At 39.3% G+C, this 11,863-nt stretch overlaps 1 protein-coding gene across 1 annotated transcript; it reads right to left on the bottom strand.

Annotated features, from left to right (window-relative positions):
• Window positions 1-939: 939 nt before the first annotated feature.
• On the bottom strand, window positions 940-9,862 carry LOC124043501 (secretagogin-like). Its single transcript, XM_046362161.1, has 11 exons — window positions 9,521-9,862; window positions 9,247-9,317; window positions 8,800-8,892; window positions 8,209-8,298; window positions 7,997-8,053; window positions 6,118-6,195; window positions 3,405-3,460; window positions 3,283-3,328; window positions 3,062-3,121; window positions 1,909-1,977; window positions 940-1,601 (listed from the first exon to the last, which is right to left on the bottom strand). The coding sequence occupies exons 1-11, from the start codon at window positions 9,588-9,590 to the stop codon at window positions 1,473-1,475; spliced, it is 819 nt and encodes a 272-aa protein (XP_046218117.1). The 5' UTR covers window positions 9,591-9,862; the 3' UTR covers window positions 940-1,472.
• Window positions 9,863-11,863: the final 2,001 nt, after the last annotated feature.

Here is an 11,863-nt window from a genome sequence, read left to right on the forward strand (position 1 = left end):
CGCCCCGAGAGCGAAACGCTCTGAAGTTACAAATGGACAATCTGACGACACCCAGACAGCACTCTGACACGCCAGATTGAATTTACGAACACACCCAAAGTCTGGCTAGTAATTTGTTATGCTAATAAACTAGCAAGAGGATGCAAAGCAACAGCATCAACTTCGGGTAGAAGGCGAAGCGCTAGTATGCTCAGCTGAAAGGACACTGTTCGTTTACAGTATGCTAAGTTGAACTAATAGTATGTAGTATATACACTCATTAAGTAATATACAGTATGGATATTGAAACAACTATACTGTGGTCAGTAATTTGAAGGCACAGCAAGTGACACAATAATGACTCTCTTGACTGCTGTCCTCTGTAATTTTCCTGCTTGTGAGCTGCTGTCAGGTTAGAGACACTTCACTTGCCTTAGTCAGGCATCTGGTGGGGCTTTTAGCAATGACATCAGCCTCCAACTAGACAACAGTGCACTATGAGCCTTGGCTTCGCAGAATTACACAGTGCCCAATGGACTTATGAAAAGCTTTTAAAGCCATTCTGGTCTACTTTCTATCAACCATATTTGCTTTGTATATCTCTTTAATGGGTGCTTTGAGTTGCTGATCAATCTGTTTCCATAGCATTTTGGCTGTTATGCCTTTGAAAAGCTCTGGTTACCAAGCATTAAAGCAATGAAACTCTGAAAATCCATTATTGCACAAAAGGACAGATCATGGAGAATGGAAGCCCAGACATCATCATGTGTCAATATTTTCCTTTGTGCCCAAGGCTCATAACATTGTCTGCTCTGATACAATGGGTATACACCAGACACATACTATTAATCAAGTTGTGGTTATGAAAATAGTGATGATTAGTTCAATAATAGAACTGCATTAGCTTGTGTTTGCAGACTGTTGTTACAGACTGGAGAAACATACAGAGATGCCCAGGGACACAGAGATTGTCATACTGTATTGCATTACATGTTACATTGTCTTACATGTTGATAGTACATTCTCTACAAATACCATTTAAAGCAGGAGGTGAAATGTCAAACCATTAATGGCACTTATTTTCACCATATTATTTGCACATAAAAACAACAGAGTTCTGACAAGTAAATGTACCCATCATGGTAATTAAATCAATACAACCCACAAATATCCCAAAACTTAAATCCCAAAATACTTATTTCACCACTATATTTTTGCAAGTTATAGGCAGGCGTATGCAACGTGCAAACGAAATAGTACACACACACAACATTCTCAAAAGTACTCAGAATTGTCATCAACAGATACAGTCAAACAAAATGAAGGATCACAAAACAAATTCCCCAATGGGTCTACTCTATGCAACAACTTCCTTTCAACCAACCATCATGCAATGCTCTTTGGTTGTCTAAAAGCTATGAGCCATTGCATTGCGGCATGCTATCAATGAGTTAGCGGTTAGCCTGTGGTGCTAACTAGGGTAATTAGTACTATTAACTGGAGTATTTCAGGCCGAGGCACAGGGCCAGTTCATTCTTCTGGATCTTTCCATCACCGTTCATGTCACAGTGGCCCAGCAGGACCTTGCGGAATTTGTCCAGGTCCGTTCCACTAATGGTAGGCTAATTGGGTATAAAGGAAGCACATTCAAACCATTAGCTCAAGACCAATCACAGCTCAAGCCCTTCACAGTCTACTACAGTTGGACGTTCTGTTAACTTGACTCAATTCTCTTTGCTTCATTCATTTAAATATAAAGTAACATGGTGTCAGAAGTGGGACCCGAACCCACGCCTACATTCGGAAACCATAACTTACAATAACGCAGAATCAATATAGGAGCATCATATATCTAAGTTAATACATAATAAGTTAAATAACATAAGTACATTTGTAGATTAAGGTATAGCAAAACATTTTTTTTATTACCGTGACCAGTTCCATCATGTCTTTGACAAAGCCATCCACCTCCGGACCCTCCAAAGCACCCGTCTTACTCTGTTAACAACAACAACAACAAAAATGGCTGACTTCAGAAAAAGAGATGAAGACGAGATCTGTCTTGGGAGATTATAAAAGAGGACAGCATCTAAATTCTGCTTAATGGGATAATGTATAACTACATCACACATCCACAATCATGCAGCACGGAGGAGCATGACACTGCAACAGGACTACCACTTCAGTTAATAATGGCATTAGAAGCTTAATCATGAAATACATTCCTGGCACTATATCTTTAATAGGCATTACGTTCTGTGAATACATCTTTGTACTGGGCCTGCAGAAATGTGGGTGCCCCCATCCTAAAAAAGTAGCCAACATCCTGCAGTTTTACTTATTTTGCCATGGGGCAAAGAGAATAATTTTAGTTTTACAGCTAATCCCATGCTATTCTACACATTTTGCCATGGAGCAGAATAAAATGTGCAGTTTTATAGCTCATATAATGCTATTCTACACATTTTGCCAGAGGGCTGATTATGAGCTGTCTTGTTTGCTAAATGAACATATGAAATAGGCAGTGGCATGGTGCATATAGCCATAGAAGTACAGTGGCATATGCCTCAATGCAATCATATTCATTGCTTATTGGGGGTGTGGCTTTCAATTTGTTATTTTTGGCAACCCATCCAGTGAGAGTGAATGTCATTACAGGTCATCTAGCCAGTTATATTTAAGCAAATCTGACTAACCCAGTGACTGCTTGCTATGAATTCTATCGGATGGTGTTTGCATGTTTAGGTAAAAAGACAAATTGGAACACTGACAAGTAAAGAGCATGAACAATTATAAAGAAAACAAAAACATTGTGTTTTGGTTATGTGTGTTTAGGCTTGGTTCCCCAGGCCCACCTGTGCCTACGCCTCTGTACTGATCCACTTCCAATACAGCGGTGTGTTCTAGCCCATTTATACTGATATTATATATATATTTCTTTATAATTAAAGCCAATGAAGCATCAGTAAAATCACAACAAATCATAAGCAACACACTAATTTTATTTAATATGCTTATCACCACCAACCTTACAATCCCAATTGAAGACAATTATGTTGTGGCTAAACGTATAATGACTTACAACATCATAGTGGGCAAATATCTTCTCAAAGTCCCTCTTCCGGTCTTCTTGACTGCAAGCCTGAAACAGAGTGGTACCGCAACACCCACAATTTTGTTCCTCTAATTCAAGCCTATGATCACTAAAGTAATTAATTGAAGATGGAGCATGTATTGACAATGTCTTAAGTCTTATCTGACTGCAAGTTATCAGCTAAATTCATCAACAAATGTTATACTTACATTCATGTCAAACTTCAGCAAGAAGTTCTCTTTCAGAGCAAGGATTCTGGGAGAAGGAAAACAGTTAGGCACAATAGGAGCCACCTAGCAATGTAGGAGAACAATTGCTAAATAAATAGTACCTGGCTAGGTCATTCAAATCCAGCCTGCCATCATTGTTTTTGTCAAACATCTTCATCTGTTGGGAATATAAACAGAATGAAGCATCAGAATCATTAGATAGTTTGTCAAAGTACATACACATCAGAATCACCTTTATTCGCCAAGAACATTTACACATACTCACAGTGGCGACGCATCATTCAGGGCAGTGCCCCACCTGTTTTTAGCCCCACCTGCTTAGCATGTTATTGTTTTGGCATTAATACATGTCACATATCAGTTTGCAAACTCGAAAATAAAAAGAATTGAGCTATACAGCTGCAAACAAAATGCTTTCTTGAGTAGGGCAGCTCCAAAATGCAGGTTTTTCAGCCTAGTTCAGTGCTTTCTGTGGGGGTGGGGCAGCCAGCGGAAAATATGGAGTGTAGGGGTTGGTAATGTTCTCTAGTTGCATCATGATTGGTTCAGTGTTCTGTCCCTCATGGAGACACTACGTAACAGCTACATCTACAAGTAGAGCTCGAAAATTCCAGTCCCTTGGGTGCTGCTATAGACTTACATTAGAAGAGCCCATCCAAGAAGGCTCAAGGTCATTGGCCACAGATAAAATTACATCAAATCACGTTTTATCTACAGTAGCTGTGATTGGACTGATCATAGCAACATCATACTTTCAAAGATGACAAACTACTGGCAAATATTTTTCAATCCTTGTCATATGAAGAGAAATTATAGATAAAACAAATCGGTGCTCATCGGCCATTGGACATAAACATTATACAAGAAGTTGGAAATCGCAAATTCAACAATGAGTGCTAAGGTGCCACTGCAGCCTTGGGTTCAATCCCAGGCTGTGTCACAGCCGGCCTTAACCAGAAGACCCATGGGACGGCGCACAATTGTCCCAGCGTCGTCCGGTTAGGGGAGGGTTTGGCCGGCCGGGATGTTCTTGTCTCATCTTGCTCTAGCGACTCCTTGAGGCGGGCCCGGGCTCTTGCAAACTGACCTTGGTCATCAGGTTGAGTGTTTCCTCCGGCACATTGTTGCGGCTGGCTTCCGGGTTAAGTGGGCAGTGTGTCAAGAAGAGGTGTGGCTTGACACTCAACTTTGCAGAGTCCATAGGGGAGTTGCAGCAATGAGACAAGGTCATAACTACCTATTGGATATCACGAAAAGGAGGGTAACGACATGGGCCAGAAAAGTTTGAAAACATTGGCCATGCTTTCAATGCAGCATGAATTCAGCCGCGTTCAAAACAACTGAAAACTCGGAACTGGGAAATCTCAGACATCAGGTAGTTCAAGACAACTGGGAACTAGCTGTGACTGGGAAAACACAGAAAATAATTTAAATGGTCATCCAACTCAGAATTTGAAGTTGGGATGTCAGGCTTCTTTCTAGAGCCCACAAGATGGACCACCTCACCACCTTCCTGTTCAAGTGAGCAAAGCACAACAAAGTGACTCCAAAAATGTCTTGTATGCTGCTGCATAAATGACATAATATGCCAGGGAGATATGTATACTGTAGCCAAGAAAGTAACACTAAGTGTATGTTGTGTAGTAAGCTGTTAGCCCATGTGCCTCACCCAAATAATTTGGTCCCGTCCCTCCCTCATAACTTCGCATACTGTTCTGACTTGGTGTACAGACAATGATAATACTGTTAAGAATGGCCCATGTTCTGAATTCTGTCGCTGTACATTTCAAAAGTGCTGAACAAATAGTTATATTGACAACGTCCATCGTAGCTCGTCATTAATGTCTTAATTGAAATTATGAATTGCTTCTTATCCGCTCGTTATCCTCTTATGCCACAGTTTGTACAATTGTCAGTAAAAAACATATTTGTTTATGTAAGTCAGCCACTGTATGTTTGTTTTAACAGGCTGGAAAATTAGGCTGAATTAACTGTTTCGCAGCCAGACAAGCAGTGCTAAGATGTTGGGACAACTTTATGTACTGTAGGCCCTAACAGTTTGTGGGCACCGTTTGTCACCGTTATAGTGCAATGAATGTATTGTTTAGCGTTGTGGCTTTGCCCCACCAAGATTTACATGCTAAAATCACCACTGCACACTCAGAATTTGACTTGGTGACATGTCATGTGTAACACTGTACAACAATACCAAAGAGAACCTAATTCAGATGATACCAGTGTATTTCCCATGTTGTGCACACCATATTTTACTCAACACTGATATATAAACACATGCGCACGCACACACACAGTAATTCATTAAATGGTCCACAATGACAATGGCTAAACAGTGAAAATCATATCACCTCTGAATATCTTTAAAGAGCTGATCACCCTCCATCACAGTACCATCCAATTACTAATACTATAGAGGGGAGTGAATACCAAGGGTATTACCGCCAATTACATACATCAATGAGAAATAACTCCTTTAGTGCACTCCTTATTACATTGAATGGCATATTAGCATTTCTATGTATAGCTCTCCCCCAATCATCCAAATTGAATTGCCCATTGAACAGGGTATCATATACTCATTTAAGAGACAATAGATAACCATCTCCTACATCCTTTTGATTAGTTTCAACCTCTTCAAAGGCAATCTGTGATGAGACAACTGTGTTTGGGTCACACACACACATTAGACCCAGGAGAGGAAGACGATTGGCTGTAAAGGTTGACTACTTTTAGCACTTCTTGACCAAGAGCCCTCAAATGGAGACATAGAATAAAGGAGCTGGGGCTCGTTGTTACCAAGGTGTCGGTGTACTCCTCCAGTTTGTTGGGGGAGATGGTCTTCTTGTGCTGGAGGAACAGGTCCTGCAGGAAACCCTGTTACACAGAGGAAGACGGCCAACTGGATGATCTGGGCCCATATTTATCAAGTGTCTCAGCGTAGGAGTGCTGATCTAAGATTAGGTTTAATATCTTGATCTAGGATCCATTTATTATAATCTAAAACTGATCCTAGATCAGTACTCCTACTACTCTCAGACATTTGATAAACATGGGCCTTGGTCTCAAGTGAAAAAAGTGGTCTCTTAATGGGACATCCCTGGTGAAATAAAGGATAAATACATACATAATAAAAAAGGCATAGACTGCAAATCTGTAGGCGACCGCTCTTGTCCCGCCCCCTTGGATCCCTTGTCCCCAGAGCTGAATCACATTTTGTTCATCTGTTTCTTTACCTCTACTTTACACACAAATGTTGGTTGGCACCCTCCCTTCACATTTCTCACTGTCAAACGTGAATGATAATTCCTCAAGTTTTACCGGTGAAACGCCCATGCAGCATCTGCAGGCCAACCATTTGATCTCAATACGTTTCATGTGGATATGCATTAGATCTTTTTGAGTTATACAGTGTTGTTTTGTACTAGCCTTCAGTTTTGAATGATGTACAGTGAGTGAATTTTAGAGCCGGTGGTGTTAAACTGTAGCATACCTGTGCTTAGTTTCAATTATGGCACATACACTGTGTACAAAACATTAAGAACACCTTCCAATGTCATGGAAAGAGCAGGTGTTCTTAATGTTTTGTACTGTACACTCAGTGTATTTTGCCTGGTGGTGCACACTTGAGTTTTGGCCAAATGAGAGAAAAATGTGAAAATTCACACAATCATCCTAAAATCTCTTAAACAAATTAGGTGTTTTTTTTGTCTTATAGTAAATTTATACTAAGCTATTCAATTTGGTTCTGTTATGTAGAATACTATCACTATGTGATCTTGCAGACATTGATTCAGCTTTGATCTAACTTTATTAAATGAGCAGAGCAGAGATTATGCTCAAAGTAGAGAATCCTGCACATGTGCAGAAGCTTTGGTCCTTTCGCTGTCAGGAAGAGGGAGGAGTCCGGAGAAGTCGGTTCCTATGCCATAACACTTTTGTCCCTCATTCTGAATCAAAGTGTTCATAAATAGTATAATGTACTGTACATCCTGTACAATTCCTCTTCAGTAAATGTACTGTGGGTGAACTATAAACGAGAAACCATCAAGTGTTTATAAATTTGAAGAAAAGTACTTCTGTCTTGCCTTGTAGGGTTGGTTGAAATTTGGAGTCACTATGATATGTTACTCCAAATATCGCGACAGCCGATATAATCATTTTGCGCCGTTAATGACTACATCATTCCAGACAGTGCCATTTTTTTGCTTATTTACAATATTAGAGCCACATTCTAATGAATTATTCTTAGCATGGCAAAACAATAAGGCTTATTTAATTAATTTAGAGACTTAATTTTCAACATATTGATACAGCCTGATAAAATGGCAGTTTGGATTTGAAAAGTTCAAATGGAGTATAGCCTTGCACATCATGATATATCGTTTTGCACGCCATGATAATGTCAAATATCACGATATTCGATTTAATCATATAAAAATCGGTCCAACCCTTTGATCTGTCCACATAAGAGGACAATGGGCATCCTTCCAAAAGACCCTTAAAGCAACACGTGTCAGAGACCTAGATTAACTATGTAAACAAGAACAACTCTGGCCACTCTGATTCTTACTTAGAAAGTAGACAACAACTAGCTAAGACAATGTCTCTGAGAGGGCCATGGCAGTGGTCTCACTGAAAGCATAGAAATTAGTAGAAGGGCATTCTTTGAATGTACCTTGAGCTCTATAGCTGATATGTATCCACTGCTGTCAGCATCATAGTTTCTCCAGATCTGTTGGGGAGTGAGAGGCACATTTAGCTGTGATGAAAATGCTCAAGAGAATATAGGACACACTACCCAACCAATAATAGGATTGTATTTTTTATGCATATGTCAAATGCTTTTGGACCGCAACACTTCCTACTGTATGGGATCTTTGATCTTACCCTCATGAACTCCACACTGTTGTCCAATGGCGTCTCTCTGCGGAACAGTAGGAGGAAGTTCTCCTCCTCCGGTAGCATCATGGTGGCCAACTGGAACAATTATGTTCAATCAAATTAGTTAACAGGCAGGCATTATTCAATCCCGGATGGCTAATTTTGTGTAAAATAAACTAAATCTTCTGTATTTTCTTCCTACAATTTAAGGGGTAAGTGTCCCCTCAGCTTCAACAGGCATAACTCCTCTTTCAACATAAAATGTATGGAAATACAGTCTATGGACAAGGAAAACTAAATGTCAAAGCCAAAATGAGTTGCAAAATTAGACAATTTAATTTGACAAACTCATAATTAATTGCATGTGGTCAATGACAACAAGACAATGCAAATATGAAGCAAGGCAATAACATGATGCAAATGAAGGAGCAATTAGGTAGTTTCAAGGCTGCTTCACACAAAAAGGTGTTGTGAAGACATTTTGATCAGAATCCAATTACCCCCCCTTCTCTGGATTGTAAGTATACTTAATAATAAATGACCCATAGACAAATAAAGGGGAATAATTTATGTATGAATAAATACAAGTAAACATACCTCTTGGATTTGCAGGCGACCATCCGCTGTGGTGTCATAAGCTGACATGAACCTTTCTTTCACTCGTCTAATTTTGTCATCTGTTATTTCATCCTTTAGGAACACCGAGACATTTGAACACATTCCAAATATGGGCTCCCCAATTAAGTAGTTGCACTTGTTTGAGTATTTAATTCAGTGTTACCTGTACAATATCACTTTAAAATAATTCATGTAATTTCAATGAAAGACAAAATGTGGACTAATGATTGGATTCGGAGGTTATCTAATGTTGACATCGCTTGAATGCCCCCAACAAAACAGAGCAAAGTAGGTCTAATTAGGGTATTCTAGGATGTTAGTAGCCAACTCTTACTGTAGTTATTATTAGTTAGGGTTATCTGTACACAGTATGCATTGGGTATGACAAGGAAAAGGAACTGTGGAGTCCTACAATTGCCTACTTACGCTCATCCCAAGTTTTTTCATCATGTGTCGAAAAAAGTCGTCCAATTCCTTTCCTTCAATATAACCATTATCTAAAAACAAATACATGTATAACATAAGATGAATTAAACCCTATTTCTGTATTGTTTTATCTGCACGACATGGTGTAAAGTTCAGATGTGAGTTTGCACACGGACCTTCGATGAAAAACATTGCCTGATAAGCGTACAGATGAATATCAATAGTAATTTAAAAGACGATATACAGTTCCAATTATTGAAGAGTAAGATCTTACCGTCAACATCGAAATGTTGCCAAATCTGTAGGAAGCCCACAGCATCCAGGTTGTCAAAAGCATTGTCCATGGTACCTCGTGCCCAATACACCGGCGCAAATCCAAAATGTTAAAATGGTGAAATTAAAATGGAAGTTTTGACTGTGTGGATTTGAAATAAGAGATTGAAGAGGTTTTCTATACTATTGATTATGTTTCCTTCGCTGCAGTTCAGTCTAAACGCCACCAAATGCAAACGAAGGAACTTAACTACGACATTCAACTATGTGCGCAATAGGGGTTGCCCCCAAACAATTGGAGACAACGTCCGCAAGGAAAGCATGGTAAAAATGAATACAATTAATTGGTTAGTTATATTAGGCAATACGATGCAAGTCTACGTGGCAGTATACATATGATTTATTGGTACAAATATGCAGGAGTATTGACAACCACATTACAAGGTTTTTGTTACAAAGCATTGTATTTTAAATGTATTTAGCACAAATCAATTTAACCAATTAAACTGGAAACCATCACCAAGTCCCACAACAAATGTATTTCATATAAATCACGATAAATCAAAGTTATATTATGCCTGTCATTAATAAAGGTTTACTAGATCAATGTGCCCGTGGCACAATGTAACCACCCCCAGTCAAAATTCTGGACACACCTACTCATTCAAGGGGTTTTCTATATTTTTACTATTTTCTACATTGTAATAATAATGAAGACATCAAAACTATGAAATAACACATGTGGAATCATGTGGTAACCAAAAAGTGTTAAACAAATCAAAATATATTTTATATTTGAGATTCTTCAAAGTAACCACCTTTTACCTTGACAGCTTTGCACACACTTGGCATTCTCTCAACCAGATTCACGAGGTAGTCAAATGGAATGCATTTCCAATTAACAGGTGTGCCTTGTTAAAATGTTGTTTGTGGAATTTCCTTCTTAATGCATTTGAGCCAATCAGTTGTGTTGTGACAAGGTATACAGAAGATAGCCCTATTTTGGTAAAAGACCAAGTCCATATTATGGCAAGAACAGTTCAAATAAGCAAAGAGAAATGACAGTCCATCATTACTTTAAGACAAGGGCAGTCAATCTGGATAATTTCAAGAACTTTAAAAGTTTCTTCAAGTGCAGTCGCAAAAATCATCAAGCGCTATGATGAAACTGGCTCTCATGAGGACCACCACAGGAAAGGAAGACCCAGAGTTACCTCTGCTGCAGAGGATAAGTTCATTAGAGTTACCATCCTCCGAAATTGCAGCCCAAATAAATTATTCACAGAATTCAAGCAAGACACATCAACATTAACTGTTCAGAGGAGACTGCGTGAATCAGGCCTTCATGGTCAAATTGCTGCAAAGAAACCCCTACTAAAGGACACCAATACAAAAAGAAACTTGCTTGAGCCAAGAAACATGAACAATGGACATTAGACCAGTGGAAATCTGTCCTTTCATCTGATGAGTCCAAAAATGTTGATTTTTGGTTCCAACTGCTGTGTCTTTGTGAGACGCAGAGCAGGTGAATGGATTATCTCCACATGTGTGGTTCCCATCATGAAGCATGGAGGTGGTGATGGTGCTTTGCTGGTAACACTGTTGTGATTTTTCTAGAATTGAAGGCACACTTAACCAGCATGGCTACCACAGAATTCTGTAGTGATACACCATCTCATTTGGTTTGCGCTGTGGGACTTTCATTTGTTTTCCAACAGGACAATGACCCAATAGACCTCCAGGCTGTGTAAGGGCTATTTTACCAAGAACAAGAGTGATGGAGTGCTGCATCAGCTGACCTGGCCTCCAAAAATCACACAACCTCAACCCAATTGAGATCATTTGGGATTAGTTGGACCGCAGAGTGAAGGAAAAGCAGTCAACAAGTTCTCAGCATATGTGGGAGCTCCTTCAAGACGGTTGGAAAAGCATTCCAGGTGAAGCTGGTTAGGGGAATGCCAAGAGTGTGCAAAGCTGTCATCACGGCAAAGGGCAGCTACTTTGAAGAATCTAATACATTAAATATATTTTGATTAACACATGATTCCATAGGTGTCATTTCATAGTTTTGATGTCATTACTATTATTCTACAATGTAGAAAATAGTAAAAATAAAGAAAAATCCTGGAATGAGTAGGTGTGTCCAATGAGTAGGTGTGACTGGTACTGTACATACATATACATATGTGGAGTTCCCTTTAAATGAGTGGTTTTGGTTATTTCAGCCACACCGTTGCTGACAGCTGTATAAAATCGAGCACACCGCCATGCAATCTCCATAGGAAAAACATTGGCAGTAGAATGGCCCAACTGAAGAGCTCAGTGTCTTTCAACGTAGCACCGT

Source organism: Oncorhynchus gorbuscha, linkage group LG09 (assembly GCF_021184085.1).
Source record: "Oncorhynchus gorbuscha isolate QuinsamMale2020 ecotype Even-year linkage group LG09, OgorEven_v1.0, whole genome shotgun sequence".
NCBI lineage: Eukaryota > Metazoa > Chordata > Actinopteri > Salmoniformes > Salmonidae > Oncorhynchus > Oncorhynchus gorbuscha.

Bases quoted from the DNA above. Each gene is read 5' to 3' on its own strand.
- LOC124043501 (XM_046362161.1), bottom strand. From the start codon at position 9,590: ATGGACAATGCTTTTGACAACCTGGATGCTGTGGGCTTCCTACAGATT. The intron at 6,196-7,996 runs GTACATTCAAAG...TCTGTGTAACAG, and splicing joins TATCAGCTATAGAGCTCAAG to GGTTTCCTGCAGGACCTGTT. The intron at 1,602-1,908 runs GTAATAAAAAAA...ATACCCAATTAG, and splicing joins ACATGATGGAACTGGTCACG to CCTACCATTAGTGGAACGGA.